This window comes from Falco punctatus (genome assembly GCF_963210335.1).
Source record: "Falco punctatus genome assembly, chromosome: 2".
Classification (NCBI taxonomy): domain Eukaryota; kingdom Metazoa; phylum Chordata; class Aves; order Falconiformes; family Falconidae; genus Falco; species Falco punctatus.
This window is the reverse complement of record NC_137581.1, coordinates 24,762,981-24,783,285: the sequence shown is the minus strand read 5'-3', so window position 1 is coordinate 24,783,285 and position 20,305 is coordinate 24,762,981. Positions and strand designations below refer to the sequence as shown.

Sequence of the window (20,305 nt, the reverse complement as noted above, 5' to 3'; positions counted from 1 at the left end):
CCTGAGGACAATGACTGTCCTCGGTCCTCCAGACTGTTCTGTGACTGACAGACATAGATCTGCCCATTCAACAAGCCATCATCTGTGCAGTGTGAAAGAACAGGGGTCCAAAGCCCCTGTGTATGTCAAACTATATATGCAGACTTCAAACATAAAAAATGTGTAATGTTAATGTGCCTTATTATAGATAACAACAAAAGAGTCATTACTCATGTGATGCAGCTAGAATTTTAGTCCATGTAAACCAGAAAATTCTACATTACAGCTGTGGGATAAAACTACCTGGTATCGTTATAGTCTGTATACATTTTAATAGTTGCACAGCCCAGTCCTCAGAAACCAAAATACCTTCTACTTCCTTTTCTTCCAAGTCTGTCCTTAGCATATTTCTTCTCTTGCCTAGATAAAGTGAAGCCCAGATTAAAGGCAATTGCATAGCAGTGCCACCCTACCTGTTGGTTGGTTGCAAAAACAAACATACATTATTCTTGCCCTTTCAGAGTCTTCCTAACCACCTGCTTGGCTGTTATCACCAGTCCAGTTTTGAAATAGATGTGTATGTTAATGTCTTTGAGCTTCTAATGAAATGGAAGTAATAAATACACTAGTATCAACCACATCACTGCTTTCAGATTTTTTTCCAATGGTGAGCTAAAACCTACCTAATAAAAATAGAAAGTTAAAGGCAGAATACACGAATATGCTTATAGTCCTAATCCTGTAATGAGTGAATTCTCTTCCTGAGTTCAGTATTCAGGGAGATCCTGAATTTAGACAAGCTCAGTAAAAGAAGATGCTTGCAGGAGAAAAGCATAATGAAAGTTTACCAACAGCTAAATTAACCATTAACCACTGTCAATGCCTGTAGCTCACTATGTTTTATCAATGCCTACAGCTGTGTGTAAGTATTGCTGAAAGCCGTATTTAAAGATTAGCCTAATCAGTATGCACAGGATGAAGTATTACCCTAAGTGGTAATCAACAGTCCTAAAAAGGAAACTATTTCCTATTTTTTTTCCTTACAGTGCTAAGATACGTCAACACGTTTTATCATTTGAACTGGCAAAATATTTCCCTGGGTTCCTCATTCTAGCTTCATTTTAAGGTCACCACTGCTTGAAAAAAACTCAGCAGTAATAAAATATCAAATTGTGTTTGTAAGTGAAGCGATGTAGAGAAGTTTTACAATATAAATAGATAAAAATTAAATACGAACACAATCAGCTATGAAAAAAGCTATGCAGGAAAAATTCTTAATATTCACTATAAAGGAAAACAGTTATTTACAGAACAAACCAGGAAATTATTAAAGGTTACCAAGAAGAAATTATTTACATTTCATTTATGTGAATTCAATTTTATAGACTGGAAAATCCCTTTCAATAAATACCTTTAATTTGGATTAATATAACTCAACCATCTGGATACAGTAGTTTAATCATTAAAAATTAGCCACATAATTGTGAACTTAATGTAATTATTGAAATGTTTGTTATATTTCAGAGATGCTAAAAGGCAAAAAAAATTGACCTGAAATTCCAAATAAAATACTCCCCAGACAAAGTTAAAAAAATCTCTCACATCTAGAAATAAAAGGTTTCCATTCTAATTTGTTAAAGACTCAGCAGCGGAGAGCTGGTATTAGATTCATGCCTAGAAAACATAGTAACTGGGGAGAGCGCTTTTTCTGATGATCACTGCCAGATCCAGTAACCAAAATGTCAAATCATACTTGGTTGACAGCCAAGGCAGCAGGAGGAGTAGGTGACATTACCCTCTGCTTTCTCTGCCGCTGGAATCTTGCTATCCCAGCCGAGGTCTCATGAGGCTGCAGAAGGGCGGGTGTGTGTGTGTGTGTGTGTGTGTGTGCGCTATGCCCTTCACTGCTGCCCTAGAAAACACCAGAAAGTTTTGGGCCTTGCTAGCATCTGCAGCTCATGGTGGGACACAAACCTGTGTTTTCACCATAGTTGTCAGAACACTGTAATTTGCAGTTGGGCTCTGTGTACATCACAGAAGAAAGAAAGAAAAAATGAAAGAGAACCCAAAGAATCTGAGAGAAAAAAATCATAAAAACAACTGTCATTATAATCGGAAAGGATAAGCAGGCAAAATGTGTGTATGAAGAGAAATATCTAGGTAAAATATCTATCAGTAAGTCTTTAATCCTATAGTAACTTCAGAGCTTGAATGTGAGCTAGACGTGATAAAAGAGAGGAAAAAGCAATTATATTATAAACAGATCATTTTAGCTTCTCTAAAAGATATCTTAAGTATTTATCACTCATTATAAAATTAAACTGTCATATCTTGTAATGACTTAAAAGAATTCAGACTAGAAACATCTCACTGTTAGAGCACTTTGCAAGTCTGATTTTCTTTGAAGTTCGTTTGAGTTTAATTAGAACAGAATCTTCAAAGAGCTCACCATCTGACTACCTATTGTGAAAAAAGGCCAAAGGGTGGCTCTGCACCATCAATTTATAAAATTTGTCCTGCAAATCCCTGGGACTTTCTGGTCACAATTCTAGTCAGTAGAGTAGAAATGTGGGAACAGAGCTGCTAAAAATCCAACAGCTGCCCCACAAAAAGGGTGAACTTAAATTCTTAGCCATTGTTCCAGAATAGTTTTTGCCATTTTCCCTTGTCACTTCTTTCATTACAACCTAATTATTTCAAGATCACTTTGACTGAATGTCTACAAAATCCTGCTTACTCATTTGTCACATTCACCCTAAAACATCAGCATGCCGTGCCTTGTAAGTTCTGTTAGTATTAATAAGATATGAGTATGTCATTTAATTATTGTTAGGGTCTCACGGTTAGGCCCCTGTAAGAAACATGTTCTGAAAATGTGGACAAAATGACATTCCAGCCTCCTGTCATATTTTTACATTCTATGTTGAGTTTACCAAATGAAATTTCACTGAACAGCCTGTGGAATAAGACAAGATCAACATTCAGATATTCAAAGCGACAAAAATAATATATCAACACACAGCAACTCAAAATCATCTTAACACAAGGTGAAATGGGAATAGATCAGGGTCACTGGTTCGTATCTATGTCTGAAATATTACAAGAAAACACAGAGCTTAGTGTTCAAGAGTAGCAGAGGTGTCACAAGGAAATTATGTTCTCAGTCCTGCTCTTATTGACGTTTCCCTGATCTTGTCATTTTACAACATATTTTGTCTTAAAATGTTAAAAGATGTTCACTGTGTGTCACACAAAGACTGGATGGTAATAAATAGCTGCTGGCATTTTTTTTTAAGGACCTGCACTGTGACTGTCGGTTCATTCTACTTTTTGTGATTTGGAGGGGACTCATGAAAGAAGAAAAAACTGGATTTTTGTCAAAATATTCCTTTCTGTCAGCTTTTTTTGTGTTGTTTACAAATTATGTAAAGTATTTCTGCCATCTTGCATATACCTGACATTTCACAGGAAAACCTGGAAACCTTTACAAGCATCAGATGCTTCTGAAGCTAAATCAAGACATAAAGCTAAACAGATGCCATCAGAATCAAGATAATCTTAATTTTACTGTTCAGAACATCCAGACCTGAAAATAGGGAACTGAACTAAGTATTCTATACTGTGCTAATAAATACTGTAAGATTCCCTTACAGCTCAGAAATACAGGATCCTGGTTATTTGTACCTTGTCAGAACTAAAATACCAGTTACAGAGCTATTCTTCCATAATCAAAATAACACAAATGTATATAAAATGAATCTCAAGTTAAAATAGCAGACTCCCAGAAGTTCAGTTATGAAAAATTTGCAACAGACATACTTGTATGTTGAATTTCCCTAAAAAATAAATAACAACGGCCCTATCACTGTGCGACACCTTGTAATGTAGCTCCTTTTTCAAATACTGGATGCTTTTTCACGTATGGAAAGTAAGTGCTATAGCACTTAGTTTATGAAATCTACTACTGTCCGAACTCAAATACAAACCAGCACTGCTATTCATTTTCATGTTTTACCTGAAAACCAGTAATGTTCAGAAATACTGTTTTTATCGTATTTCAGCATTTTCTAATCTATTTTGACTCAAATGACCACTCTCCCAGCCGTTAAATCTATGCTGGTTGACACCCCTTCTGCCTCTCAATCACACTGACAGAAATAAAATATTCATTACCTTTCATGTCACCCCTTCGGCATATCTTGCATACCTATGTCTTCTCCCACAACCTTCTAACTGCCATAGTGGCGTATCTTACAGTTTGGGAAACAGTATCACACTCCAACACAGATTACAAACAAAATATCCTTCACTGCATAGAAAGCAAAGCTGATTTAAAAATAGATTCAAAGCAAAGTACACAAATACTTAGGAGTTTCTTTTTACTCACAAGAGGTTCTGCCATGATGATGCGAATCTTGCGTTCAGCCAGAGTAGTAAAGTTAACAAACAAGCTCTTCAGGACATATTCGCCTGGTTTACTGTCTGGGTCAACGTTGATAGGCAACATGGCTGGAGGTCCTTTTTCTCTCTGTGTACCAGAAACAGGTGGGACAGGTGGCTTGATATATCCGTTACCAACTGGAGAAGCTGAAATGTAGAAAAGGCACATTTACTTTTGGGTAATTCAACACATATTAAATTTTCCAGAGCGTTCCAATGGCCCACTATACTATCAAAGCAAAACTGGAGACTAGTTGATAATCAAAGAAATACACAACACATAAATATGATTTCCATAGTATATTTATAGGTAAAATATACATAATCTAGGCTGGAAGGAGAAATAAAAGATTAAATCTTATGCATTAAACCTGAGTAGTGTTAACTATGCAGTGCACACTCAATCCTCTTTTTCTACATGCTAAGACTTGCTGACACTTAAATGAGTAACATCCTAATTTCTTACCCTTTGTCTTGCAGGCCAGAGCTGTAACTCTGTTGTCAAGTAATAAATTTATTCCTTATTGCTATTCAGACTGATCTATCCTTGCAAAAGTCAGGAGTCTGGTCTTTCCACTAAGGTGATATGTAAAGGGCCTGATTTTTCCTCTCATTTACACTGAGGTCAATCAGGAATGACATTTCACCAATACAAATCTTACACGAAGAGTCAGACACAACATGGCCAAAAGATGTTCATTATGTATTAGTTTTCTGGAAAGTACCAAATCCTTCAGTCCTATTTGACATTTCTGAGATCACATCTGGAGTACTGGTGTCCAGTTTGGGGCTCCCCTATACAACAGTGAAATTGCTATTCTGGAGCAAGGCCAAGGGAGTACAGGCTGAGACTGCTGGACCGGTTCAACCTCAAGCAGAGAAGGCTAAGGGGAGATCTTATTGCAGTCTTCAGCTACCTCATGGAGTATGGCACAGATGGAGCCAGACCCTTCTTTGAGTGCAGTGACAGGACAAGAGGCAACAGTCACTAGTTGGAATGCAGGAAATTCCAGTTAGATACAGGGAAAAAAAATCCACTGTGAGGGGGCAATCAAACACTGATACAGGCTGTCCACAGACACGGTAGAAACTCCACTCTTGGGAGATACTCGAAACTTGACTGGACAAATTTCTGAGAAACCATCAATAGTTGGTGAGCAGAGGTTGGGCTAATCATGCTCCTGAGATCCCTTCCAACCTAAACAATCCCATGATTCTCCAAATTCCCCATAACCAGTACCAAGATATTATGTACTAGGCTTAGCTCTACTTACTGGTTTTCTGGAAAACTGAAGAAAAAATCAATCAGAGTACTATAAAACTAGGTCCAGTCCTGTTCAACTTACTTGTCAATGCCCTGTATGAAGGGACAGAGTGTCCCCTCAGCAAGTTTGCTGATTATACAAAACTGGGAGCAGTGGCTGCTACACCAGAAGGCCACACTGCCATTCAGCGAGACATGGACAGGCTGGAGAGCTGGGCAGAGAGGAACCTAATGACGTTCAATAAAGGCAAGTGTGAGGTCCTGCACCTGGGGAGGGACAACCCCATGTACCAGTACAGGCTGGGGCTGACCTGAGGGAAGGCAGGTCTGCAGAGAAGGACCTAGACCTGGGAGTTGGGGTGGACAGCAAGTTGCCCGTGAGCCAGCAGTGTGCCCTGGTGGCCAGGAAGGCCAGTGGGACCCTGGGGTGCATCAGGAGGAGTGTGGCCAGCAGGTGGAGGGAGGTTCTCCTGCCCCTCTGCTCTGCCCTGGTGAGGCCACATCTGGAGTGCTCTGTCCAGTGCTGGGCTCCACAGTTCAAGAGAGACAGGGAACCACTGGAGAGGGTCCAGTGGAGGGTTGCAAAGATGATGAGAGGACTGGAGCATCTCCCTGATGAGGAAAGGCTGAGAGAGCTGGGCCTGTTCAGCCTGGGGAATACCGAGAGGGGACCTTATCAATGTCTGCAAATACCTTAAGGGCAAGTCTCAGGAGGATGGGGCCAGGCTCTTTTTAGTAGTGCCAAGTAACAGGACAAGGGGCAACAGGCACAAACTGTAACACGGGAAATTCCATTTGAATACGAGGGATAACTTTATTTTGAGGGTGACAGAGCACTGGAAGAGGCTGCCCAGAGAGGCTGTGGAGTCTCCTTCTCTGGAGACATTCAAAACCTGCCCGGATGTGACTCTGTGCAATCTGCTCTAGGAGAACCTGCTTTAGCAGGGGGTTGAACCAGTTGATCTCCAGAGGTCACTTCCAACCCTGACCATTCCATTATTCTATAATTCTGTGAAACAAAATATCATTAATTCAAATACTACCATTCTACACATAAAATTCCCAAACCAAAATACTCAGGCTTATCTCTTACTGGCAATAAAAGTCACGTCTGATCTTCAGGAACGTACTGGTAGCACCCTCTGTCTGCTTCGCCAGAGAGATCAAAAGCAGCAAATCAAGTAACACTGGGAAGACCAGTCATTACACACTCTGAATGCAATATAAATGTTGTAACACCTGTGAGCACTGTTGGTGATTGGGACAGAGGTGCTATAATGCAATACAAACTGTGGAAAATACTGTGAACTAATACATTATAGCATTTCCTCATAGCATTGCATTTCACAGTGTTACATGGGATGCTGCATCCAAGCTGCAAAGCAAGAAAGAAGTATGAACTACAGTGATGGATGCTGCACATCTAATGACTTTAGCCTTTCCTTTTGAGGAACAGAATTGCAACTACCACTGTTGTAGCTGACAATTACGTGGGACTGTTTAAGAATGAATGAGATTTTCAAATCTTTCCTAAATACTTTAACACTTCATTGCTGCAAAAAAATGAAAAAACTAAATCCCAAAGACTACATTATTGTTTGAGAGTATTCAATATGTGACAGAATCAGAACCAAAACTCATGCATTGAAAAATAACAAAGATGCATTGGAGAAAAGAGGACATGTTTGTTTTCCTTTAGAAAAAAAACAAAGATTGGAAGTCCACTATATGACTATAACGCAAAATAGAAATGCTTTTGTTCATGTGGCTATTATTCTGCAAGTGTTAACACATCCATAATTTACTTTGAAAAGAACTCCCCTATTGACAAGGTATGCCACCACTCTTTAGCACAGCAGCAGCACTTCTTCCACTCCAATAGATGCTTCCTGCTAGATTTGTTTCCTGCAAAGTTTCACTTGATTTTTGAGGGCTAAAGCATAATCATGGAGTCTTGTTGGCATTGTAACATTTTGCATAAACCAAAGTGTATACAACAGTTCTACTTTTATATTATACAAAGCCGTTTCTAAAAATACTTCTAAAAGTGTTGTTCTGAATAACAGTCTACTTCAAAGTAATGAAAAAACAAATATGAGAGAAGAGTGTAAGTTCTACTGCTCTGCCATGATCACCTCAGCTCTCCTAAAGTTTAAGCATGAAGACAGTGGGACGCAAAGGATCAAATGCAAATTTATATGGACTATCAAATTTACTAGGTAATGGAAATTTCTCCAAAAATACCTTTAGGTCAGGCATTATTTTTATAATCATTAGTATATTTGCCAAATGCATGGTTTTAACTGGCTCACATCTACCCCTGAAATCAGTTTGATCACCAAGCACTCAGATAGGAAAAAGTTTTTTGTGAGCAGTGAAACCAATTTCTCTTAAGGATTTGTGTCTGTGCAGTAAAAGCCCTTTTTCTTCCCCCATCATCATCCCAAGCTTCCCCTGAGTCATTCCCAAGCTCCCTCCCGAGCTCTGTGCCCAGGGCTGGGCAAGCAGGCTCCCCGCCAGCCAGCCAGCCTCTGCCAAGGAAAACACACCCGGGCTGGGCTGCCGGCTTCTCTCTGGCAAGTACAACCATCCCAGACTCCCTCTTGAAGGAATTTGTAGGAATCTAATCAAATGTAAACTTGCCTTCTGTTCCTCAGGCAATTTTTGTTTAAACTGGCTACTAAGTTTAAAATTTACTATGTAGGGAGATGCAGGAGGGATGGAAGGAAGGAAGCCAGTGTGTGAGATCAGACATGCCTCACATCCTTACAAAATGAAGTTTAAGAAACCCTTGTCACACTACCTGGGAGCTGCTTCCCTTATCTTCAATCATTGTGGCATTCATCCAGGATTTTAATACTGGAATTTAAATTCACATAGTCATCATTAGTAGGAAGTCTTTTAACAACTATGCTGTTAGGTTTGTGACACAGGCTGATATAATTTTTTTTCCAGGCATCTAACTGAAAAATCAGTTATTTGCACACTGTAATAAAGAAATGCAATTATTTGTGAGATTTGTCAGTGCACCAAAAATTTTTATTCTAGCTCATATCTGAAATATAGGACTGTACAGTCTTTCCCTCAGATAAACAAAAAGGAAAACAGGGGGTTAACATCTATCATTGCTACAGCAATTACAGAAATGACTGGCATATAACATTGATTTAGTTCAAATTTTTAAAAGAGCATTTGGTAGATGCTAACTCCATTTAAGCATCTTTGGTGTGGAAGTTAACACTGCTGAGAGTGTGAGAGTTCTGAATTGATCTTGAGCTATTATAGACAGGTTTGGCTTTCTAATGCACCTTTTCAGTTCTCCAGCATTTGCATATGCTTGGTATTTGCATTGCAAAAATGTGGCCCAGTGACTAGAATAGTACATCTATAGTGATGATGTACAAGCTTTAGCAGAACATAGTTCCTTTTCCTAGACTGACAGCCCTAAAAAGCTCATATAAGAAATGTTGCCTCTGAGACATAAACCTGGAAATTAGGGAGTCAAAATTTAAGAAACAGATGCATTAAAATCAGCCATGATTGGTACTTTTATGTTGACACATTATAATGAAGGCCTTAAAAATAGCAACAAAAAGGATGTGTCCATTCTTGCCATCTATGCAAGTCAAACACTATGCCAATTAAATAAAAGGTATAATTTTGGCATGAGAAATCACCACATACAGTTTGTATGGGTTTATGCAGAAGATACCTGGTGAGGGTGGGAGGAAGGGGTTATACTCAATTCTAAATATTAATTGACAAATTTATGTTTTTACTAACTGATTTCAAAATAATAATAATAATGTTCTACAAAGAGAAGTACCAGAATGGGCCACTGAAATATTTAGTCTAAACTCTTAACATTTTGTAGGGTACTGGTCACCACATGAATACTGCATTAAATGAAACCCTTCTCCTGCAGAAAAGTAGCTCATTCCCAAGGATAATGAATGGTGATGAACATGAAGGAGACCACGGTAACCGTGATGACCGAGGGCCCTGCAATAGCAAGGAATCTGCAGGTCAGTTTTAGAAATCTGTATGTACATTTAAAGCTCCTATCCTAGGAAAATCTGTAAAAAAGTTTAACTAAGCTTGATCAACTATAAGATGTCTGACCATTTTGGGGTGAAATTCAGTCTGAGGGCCACTTCTCTCAAACAACCCATTTTCTTGTTTCCAGGACTTGTTCCCTGTTTTTCTACTGTATCAGCAATAAACTATATTTCAAATGATACTTTTCCCCTACAGAATATTTTCTTTTAGTGCAGGCCATAACCATAAGATTTTCTCAATGATACGTTTTTGTAAAAACACACACACACACACAGACAGACACACACGCAGTCACAGTCACTAAACTGATAATGGGGACAAGTACAAAATTAAATTACCGTATGACAGTGTGTGCTAAGATTTACACTACAAGTATTTTTCTCAAAGCTCTAAGATGAAGCAAAACAGAACAATCATAATGCACAAGCCAAGAGTCTGTGCTACCCTGGATACAACTTTAGCCAAATATAGTTACTGAATTTTCAGTATCCTTAAGCAGAAGAAACAGAGATTGCATTTTTTTTTAGTTAACTGTGTCAAATTTACATTATAGCAACACTGAACAAACTAATAACATAAACCAAAACATGTATTTGCAGTATTTTCATACCTACCAAGCCCCTTTATAAAGCTGATCACACTGGATTTTCTCCAACATGCTACTGTAATATCCATGAGCCTGTGAATACCTGAAACGTTCCACTCCTACAGTCAGAAAAGTTAGAATCCTTTCTAACTAAAATCTAAAAAAGAAAATCAGTTGTTTCATAATCCTGTTTCATACTTCACTATCAATTTTTCAGCATTGAGGCAGACATTTCTATTAGTTTTTTGGTTTTGTTTTCTAATAGACAAGTGCTGAAGACCTACAGTGTGTGAGCAGGCCTCCGGATCAGATCAGCCTTTCCATAACCAAAGGGGTAATTTTTAGCTTCAGCGTATGATGATGACCACTCACAGAGTGGCTGCATGGCTATATTTATCCACAAGTACATACTATGCTGACGGATTAGTGAAACTACTTCAGGCACTCCAAGAACATGAGACAGGATAATGGAGTTAGACATAAACAAACCATGCATATCACACACATGTATTATCATACAATCCAAGCTGAAAGCAATTAGTATAGAAATGCAAAGCACAGAGACAGCACAGGATGGGTTTTGTTTCGTAATTAAGATCTTTGGGCCAAAAGAACATATCGTTTAAATACCTTGCGATAAAACCAGTGCAGTATCTCTTCTTTTCCCATGCCAAGAGTCAGTGAGAAACCACATATCCTTAAGGATAATTATACATCTGCTGAAATAACTCTTAAGAAAATGTGTTTTGTTTTAAAACTGCAATTATAATATTAAAAAGAAAACACATAATTAAATAAAGCATGAAGAATTTAATTTACAATGATATGGTATACATGCCAAGTTTACCAAATGGTGTCTTTTTCACCCTTTGAAGGAAAACGTTGCCAATTAGTTTGAGCTTGACAGACAAAGAGAGTAAAATTCAAAGGAAAGTTTACTGAAAGAAACAAACTAGAAGTTTAGCAGATCCAATTTTGTCTTGGTGAAAGAAACTGTAAGATTCCCAAGGAAAATGTTATTCCAGCATATTAGATGCAGTGGTAGCACTATTTGAATGTAAGCATTATTTTCATAATTCATTTGCATGTTTCAACAAAAAATAGCTATAAAGCCATAAAGTTAACCAGTAAAATATAATATTGATGTCTTGAAATATATATGCTAGGAAATAAATTTATTTAAAGTACAAGACTTTATGATGAATAATTGATGCTACTGATGTCTGATCTTTTGTGTTTATTTTCCTCTCAGGATTTACAGTCAAAAGACCAGGAAGAATTCTGTGTACACCTGAGTCCCACATCAAAACTTTTTGTAAAGTAAAAGCCTACGTTATGGTGGTATTGGTGTTGGCTTTACTTTTCACAAGGAGTCAATTTCATGCAATATGAGTATTTGCCTACAGGTTTTGTTTACTGCTTATTTTCCATTTTTTATTAACAGTTGATATAGCAGGGTGTAAATATACCCTTTTTAAGACACTTCTCCCCTCTTCTCAACTGTGAGGTTACCTAAACATAATTTAAACTAATTACTAAAATAGATGTAAGAAACCTGATTGTATGGCCTATAGCAATTTCTAAGGTCCGTATAAAAGCTGCTGTACAAATGTGCCATAAGCCACAGCATTGCAGACATAGCTTTCCTTCTCTAGTGCTGGAAACCACTTACACTTCCAACTGTAGTGAGGCTGGCATGTGTTCTCCTAGGAATGGAGAGACTGGTAATAACCTTTTGCCCATGTATGTCCCAGGCAGGAAGTATCATCTGTGGAGCTTTGCTGCTACGCTTAACTGAATGTACTGTTGCAAAGCTTCCTCCTTTTTAATAAAAATACAAAATAAGCAGTAAACAAAATATGTAGGTAAATATTCATATTGCATGAAATTGATTCCCTGTGAAGGGTTATTTGCAGGTGAGGTAATACTTTACAGTGAAAAGTTCACTCACTGACAGCAGTATGTAGATAGAGACAGTAGATACATGCATGCACAGACAATTAAAACCTATGAGAGAGTCTATACGGCAAAAAGCTCAAACGTATTTTCCCTCTTAGTAGAACAAAGTTGTCTCCAAAACTACACATATTAGAAATCTCAGTGAACTTGTATTTTAAAATTCCAGACTCTGAAGACTCTCTCTAAAACTGTTGTTCAAGCAACTACTGGGAGAAGACACGAGGTCTTTTTGTGCAGTTGTCTTGACACAAGCACATGACGTAAAACTATCCTAACTTACCCTGTCTTTCAAAAGCCTATTTAATCCAAATACAGGATTCTTCAGGAAGAGGTACTTTGGCTGATCCATTAGATACATGTTCTGCAATGTAACAAAGATAAAACTCAACAATCCCATGCAAAACAGAAGTCTGGGCATAGCATGTAAATCCCTGTGCCAGAGGAAATACTATCTAGTCTAGAAGATAAAATGGAAGAGGCTGTGAGATCACCGGGGAAAAATATAAAAGAAGTTCAAGATTCTGGAGCAAAATGGCTCATTCTGAAAACAAGTCTGAAGGGAATAACAGATTTGGGAGAATTTCCAAAAAGGTGGTGAGAGATGAGCTAAGCTCTTCCAAATGGAAATCCTCGAAGTACTTTATTATGTTGAAACTGTAAGGGAGAAAAGGCTAATTTAGAAATTGCAGATTCCTCCATTTCCTTAAAGAGACATGCCTTGGGACAGTCATTTACATAAAATGGCATGGGGAGAGAAAGGAAGGAGATATCTTCAGTGATAAAGACATTACAGGACTTGGTCACAGATGTAACTGAGACAGGACCAACATTTTAAATTAATGTCCAAAGACTTAGTGAAAAAATGCCATTGCCAGGTTTAGATATATTTATTTCGCTCTTCTCAGAACACTTGCTGAACTACAGAAGACTGTTCCAAGCCCTGTTGACTTAGTTGGGCAATCCTTCTACAAACTTTCTATTCCTTTGACCACAAACGAGTGCAAGTTCTATATCAACAGAAGAAACAGCAGAGACAGAAAACAGGACACTAATTAGTGCATCCACTAAGAAGTGGCAGAGTTGCCAATAAAACATAAGCTTTGACCAACCCAACCACTCCAGCCAAGAAAAAGGAGGCTTAAACTTTTTGTGTGTGTGCATGCATGTGCACATGCATGCCATTCTTCAACTTATTTTCAATATCTTCAGGGATGTTACAAAACAGCAGGCCTAGAACAGACTGTATGGTATTCTCAGTAAGACCGAACATTTCAGGATGTAAGGCTAACTCCTTGTAGTAAAACGATTCTGCTCTCCTTCCCTGAATCCAGAGGTGGACAGTGATTTGCAGAATGGAGCCTCAGAGCAAGTTCCAGATGTGGTAATTTCTTAACAACCCGTTAAGATTCAGTCCTCTGCAGCATAGAAACAAAATGCAGCACCCATGAAAATAAGCATATGGCCACTCAGTAGGCCTGATGGATGCTAACATACCACTTCGGGGTGGGGGATTCTCTTCTCTGCATGTCTAAAAAGAGCTCAAATGCTCATTCCACTCAGAGATGCTTATGAAGCAGCCATCTTCTGAGATGAACCCTGTTAGGAAACAACCAGTTTAATACAGACATCTTTGCCCACACTCAGGGAAAAAGTAGAACAGTCCTTACACACACTGACAGGTCTTATTTGAGGTGGATGTGGTGAAATGCCCATTAGCTTTGAAGCTAAGGATCGTTCAGCCTGGTACATTGGAAAGGTTTAAACTGGTGCTTTGGCTTTAGTAGCCACTAGCAACCTTCCGGTCCTCACATCCCAGTTACTGGTATATAGGTCTTAAGCTTTGTAATCCTCAGATAAGCACTGCAATTCTGTACAATGTAGAGAGGGGTAATTGATATGAGGGAATTGACGAGGAATTGATAGAGGAAAGCAGTGGCTGGAACACATTTTCTCCTCTTGCAAGAGACCATGTCTCCATATGCAGAGAATTCAAAAAATAATGACTGCCAAAACAAACAAACAAACAAACAAACAGGAAATCCTGTCACATATGTCCATCCACTTTCTAAAGTCCTTTTCACTGACTTGGCAAATCTCCTAGTAACTATCATACCGTAAGACGCAGATATTCCCTCTCTCTCTCCCCTAAATCGCAGATCAGAGGTTGAGCAGCTTAACAGTGTTCCCTAGGTTCTTATCTCAGACCCTTACCAGACATCTGAGTGAGGCAGGGAAGCAATTCTTCTTGCCCATTCTCTTTGCTCACCATTTATTTTTCTGCTCCTTTTCCTCTAGATCATTATTTGCTTGTTTGCATATACCACCATGCTGAAGACATGTGGGAATCTAGGCATGTAACATAAAGATATTTAGCTTTGGAGATTTCAGAATTTGCTTGGTTTCTTAAGAGATTGAAGACTGAAAAAGCTAAATGACATGGAAAATCTAGTGGACAATCTCAAAACAATTTTCAATTGCCATCTGAGTGCTCCATGTGGTGGCGACTTCTCACAAAAGGAAATTTCTGTGTTGCTTTTGATGAGATCCAAATCAAACAGAAATACTTCTCAGTTTCTGTGTTTTATATGGTAATGACATGCTGCCTCTTTGAAGGCTGACTTGAGATTAACAATATACTTTCAAAATCTGGATATCTTTTCTACATAACTTCAAAGGTTTTGTTACCTTTCCCAGTTATTCTAAAAGTAAAAACTTCAAGTAAGAGTAGAAAGATATATTCAGATCATCATTTTCAGATGAGTAGAAAACCGAGTTTTTAAAAATTAAAACAAAGGTTTATTTCTGAAACTGCCACAAATTCTTTGGGCTTAAATAGCGCTTAAAAAGCATTTTATTTTAAATAAAGATGTTCACACTCTTCTCTCACACTTTTTATATACTAGGGGAAAAAGCTAGCCTACACTTTGGTTTCACTGGATCAGAAAATAGCTTCCTGTAAGAGTTTTAGACAGATGTTTTGTTGGGTCTGCCTTCCTTTTCAGTGACAGGGAGATGAAGATATACCCATTCTTTTGTGGTTGATGGGTGTTAGCAGAAGAATTATTTTTAGGGAACTTGGAAAAGTGCCGAGGAAGCACAAGGCTAAAAGAGTCCAGAAGAGAAGGAATATTTACTTCCAAAAGAGGGACCAGCAAATAGGGAGGATGTGACCTGCATCTTCCTTCCCTACTTTGCTCGTTTTGGCTGGGGTAGAGTTAATTTTCTTCCTAGTAGCTGGTATGGGCTATGTTTTAGATTTGTGCTGAAAACACTGTCGATAACACTGGGATGGTTTAGGTCCTGCTGAGCAGCGCTTACACAGCGCCAAGGCCTTTTCTGCCTCTCACGCTGCCCCACCAGCGAGTGGGCTGGGGGTGCACAAGAGGTTGGGAAGGGACACAACCGGTACAGCTGGCCCTGACTGACTGAAGGGATATTCCATACCACATGACATCATGCTCAGCATATAAAGCTCCGGGAAGAAGAAGGAAGGGGGGGGGGACATCCAGAATGATGGCATTCTGTCTTTCCCAGTAGCAATCACTTATGATGGAGCCCGGCTTTCCTGGGGATGGCTGAACACCTGCCTGCCCATAGGAAGCTGTGAATGAATCCCTTGTTTTGCTTTGCTTGCATGCATGGCTTCGGCTTTACTTATTAGACAATCTTTGTCTCAACCCACGAGTTTTCTTTCTTTTACCGTTCCAATTCTCTCCCCCATCCCACCAAGGGGAGGGGAGGGGAGTGAGCGAGTGGCTGTGTGGGGCTTAGTTGCCAGCTGGGGTTAAACCACAACACTTACACATTTTCTCTTGGAAAGAATATACTTTCCCTTTTCTCCTTAAATGTCTTACAATAAAACTATCAGAGTCCAGATAGGATGGAATTTTTAAAATATAATGAAACTGTTTATTTTGTACTATAGAGAGACATTAAATGCTTGCATCTGAGCCCTATTTCAGTTTCAATAGCTACCTCAGATGTTAGAACTGGAACCATTCCTGAATTTTTATTCTGTTTGTCCACACTTGCTCTTCCAAACCACTGACAAATGTTGGTTCATGCTGTTAAAAAATCATGTGTGTAACTGAAATGAAAATGGCATATCACTTACAGCTTCTGTGTAATGTACACATGTGAATGAAAACCTGAGCGTGTTATAATGCACTTGTGCAAACATAAGCAGCATTTTATCACTGATGAACAAAAGACACAGACTGTAGCTCATTTCCCTCTGAAACTGCATGGTCTGAACAGTCCTACTCACCTAACACTGTACAATGTCTAAGAGTTGACTTCCTGAAGAGTTCTGCTTATTTCACGCTGTAACAAATATGAAATCATGTTTAGTTATGTTCCAAAGTGTAGTACTACATTGAAGAAAAATCTTTAAAACTATAGCTGCTTCTTTGACTTCATCTTCTGCTGCATCTTATTTACTCTATGTCTGCCCTTTAGGGAAAGGTTCAAATTTAGCCACCTACAGACCCAATATTGAATTTACTCTAGCCATCTAGGCTCCAAGTAGAGTAAATGAAGAGAGACTGGCAATTCTAGGTGATTCATCATACCCTTCTTAGATATTCTTAGCTTAAAACAGAATAAATCACTTTCTGGAGGTGCTTATCACTTGTCAGTGATTACTGAAGAAGAGCTGACAACAAAGATATGCATACAAAGTTGTAAGAAATGACTCTCTTAAGTCTGTAGACTCTTCAAGAGGATCTTGTACAGACTGAACTGCATTGTGGTGCATTTCAGCTGCTGCTGGCTAGGATGTATACCCTGGCTTGTGTGGGTGGAAAATGGCACAATACCACGAATAAACCAACACGCGAACTGGCACGTTTAACTGGCAAGCTAAACCTTCACAGACCAAGAAGACACTCACAACATTTGGTGAAGCTTTCTGTGATGAAACCACAGGAGAGATTTCTATGAATAAAGACTACCAGGAGAATAAGTCAGACATCCATTCATTTTTCCCTCTACAGTGGAGCATACAAAGTAACATCTATACAAATAAAAATGAGAGAAAAAAGTTTGCAGCCAAAATCTGGATTAATAATTATCATTATCAATTCCCTACTCTATGTCTGATTGAGTAATTATTGTCATTACTTAATACTGGGTGCAGCAGCGCACTCACAACATTGTCTATCTTCTATATTGAATTAAATGTTATTTGGCCTCTTTATTTACAGACAACCCAAACACACAATGCATCATCTTTTATTATCCTGTGTAATGTGGTATCTAATGTTAATGTGTCCATTACAGTATCTAATCAGCCTTTATTAATATTACATTAACAACTCTTTATTTGAAAGCGGAGTTCACTTGTTTCTTAGCCACAAAACTAAATGCAAATGTAAAACTTTGTGCTTTGCTAGACTCAGACTCCAGGACGTAAAATATTTCCCGTGGTGACTGAAATATAAAACCAGCAGGGACAAGATGATGACTTTTACCATCCAGATGAGCTCAATGGAGATTTTTGAAAGTAGGGCTTGAGGACAGCAGCACACTGAAAAACTTTCACTTGAACAGACCAATGAAGCGCATGGAATTTAGCTGCTGTCCAAGGGAACTTGTGCATGACCAGACAGTTGCAAATACCAAACACAACATGGACAGGACATTGCTCTCATGCTGGTTAGCGGGCCATGGCAGAAAACTCCTTCCATATATTGAAGTGTCTAAAAGACTGCCAGAAATACTTAATTAAATTTGGAGAGGAACAGGCACCTACAGAAATGAACTCTGCATCAGTTAATTTTGAAAATAAAGGAAGAATCCTAAAGTTAACATTGGATTTTCCAAATAAACAGCTTAAACACTGAGAAAACAGAGTAATTCCTTAGAAAAAACTGAAGAGCCTAGTCACAACTGAAAATAATAAAAATATTCCTTTTATGGGATAGTCAAAGGGGAATTCAGCATTCCTGTGGGCTGCAACAAAATTAATGTTCTATCAGGTCTTCTTAAAGTGTCAGCAAGGACAATCCAGGCAACCGCAACGCAGTTGGCCTGATACTCATCCAGGAATGGCTGCATTTAGTTAATAAAGAATCAATGCACAGTAATACAACGCCATAAACATAGGTTTCATTAAACTAACTATCTTTTCACAAGATCATAAATTTGGTTGACAAGGTTAAAAGTGTAGTTTGTATTTGTGTCTGGCAATTGGATTGGTATCTTACCAAACTGCAAAATGAGAACCAAAAAGTCAGTGTTCACAACAAAAACAGATTAAAAGCTAGGTAACAGATACTTCTCAACTTGGATTAAGTGAGAATCATACCCTAATGAACGTACTCCTAGTGGAGGTACAGAGACCAGTTCTTGGTCCTGTACTATTTATCCTTACTAGTAATAACATAAAGAAAAACATTTCTATAAAGTTTACAGGCAGAACACATACTACGAGGGGTAAACAGAAAAACCAGCAAAAAGATCCTTCTCCTTTGAACAGCATTTTGAAAACTAAATGCAAGGAAAGAATATGAGATATTAATTCTAACCTATGGAGAACTGCAAAGCCAGAGGTAAAGGACACATGCCACACAGATAGAATAAGGATTTCTATTCCTGGGAAGCACTGATTATGAAAAAAGGCCCAAAACCAGGATGACTAATGTGTCGAAAACCGGCTGCTATTCTTGTGACCTGAAGAGCTATGGAGAGCCTTTTCAAGCAGGATAAACTAAAGCAAAAGCTGGAAAACGCTACTGCTTCACTGCCAGTGTCTCTGCAACCACTGCAGGATGCTCAGTCCTTTTCTGGTATCTGCTACTTGAGAAAGATGCTGATGAACTACAGGACATTCAAGAAAGGCAACTATAATGATTGGAAAGCTTGCCCTAAAGCATAGTTTAGCGTGACCATGAGAAAGTTACACAGTCATTTAATTATATGTTCTAATGGCTGGAATTTGCACCTATTGCACCTGTAACGGCACCTATTTGCAAAACATATTTACATGGAGCCACTCAACCCAAATTGCCTTTTTAGACAACACAAGCACTCAGGCACTTCCAAGGTGTGATTCATTACCTCCTAATAAACATGTCTAAAGCAGCTCATCTGAACCATAGCCTGAAAGTACATATTTCTCTCCACTGGCTATCATGAAACCCAGTCTTGATGATGTCAGATACAATATAAATACTGAGGATGCCTGAAAGTTAGGCGAGATGACTTCCATGCCTGCTAAATATGAATATGAGGCACAGAAGTTGGCTAACAGATAGCTTTTAGTTCAGTAACATCCAATGTCTGGAATTTTAAATTAGATAAATGCATTAAACACAAAAGGAAGCAAATTAACTGCCAGAATACTATTAAGGCTGGTGCTGATTCTTCCATTAGGGGAAATTTTAAATTAAGATTATTTTTTTTTAAGATGTGCTTTAGCTCAAACAGAAATTAATTCAGAGAAGCCATAAAGCCTGCTCTATGAGGAGAACAGATTGGATGACACAATGTTTTTTCTGGTTGTATAATTTATGACTCGTTGAATACATTAGTGGAAAACATATTGCTGAGAACAATCTTTCATTGGTAAAAGTACAATACAGATGTTCTAAGAAGGATTCTTCTATCTCTAATCTTGATAATATCAAGAAGCAGAAGTCTGAATGCCTATCAGTACTTGACTTCTCTTTGTACATCCATGTACAAATAAACATATACAAATATAACTTGTGTGAACAGAGTATCTTTGTGATATATGCAATAATTTCCTGCCACGATGGCTTCTTTGTCAACACACTTTACCAAACAGAAGCTAATTTTAAGGGTTGTTTTGCAGAATACACCTCGGTAGAACATGAAAGTTCTTATTGGGAAGATTTCCCAATCATATTGGGATATTTTCAGGGAGTATTTTAAAGCAAAAATACAGTTGACAGAATAATTTATAAATATGTCTTATAAGTAAAAGTGATAACCATAAAAAACAGCGATTTGCCTTAAGAGAATACTTGTATAGAAAAGTGAAGCTCTCTGAAGGC

At 38.3% G+C, this 20,305-nt stretch overlaps 1 protein-coding gene across 6 annotated transcripts in view; it reads right to left on the bottom strand.

Moving 5' to 3' along the window:
• Nucleotides 1–20,305, bottom strand: part of FRY (FRY microtubule binding protein) — a 217,527-nt gene that overhangs the window by 135,829 nt on the left and 61,393 nt on the right. For all 6 annotated transcript variants that reach the window (XM_080377495.1, XM_080377492.1, XM_080377493.1 and 3 more), the window contains exon 2: nt 4,367–4,566. In XM_080377495.1, the coding sequence (XP_080233621.1) occupies nt 4,367–4,486 (120 nt within the window). In that variant the 5' untranslated portion in view covers nt 4,487–4,566. The remainder of the gene's footprint in view (nt 1–4,366; nt 4,567–20,305) is intronic.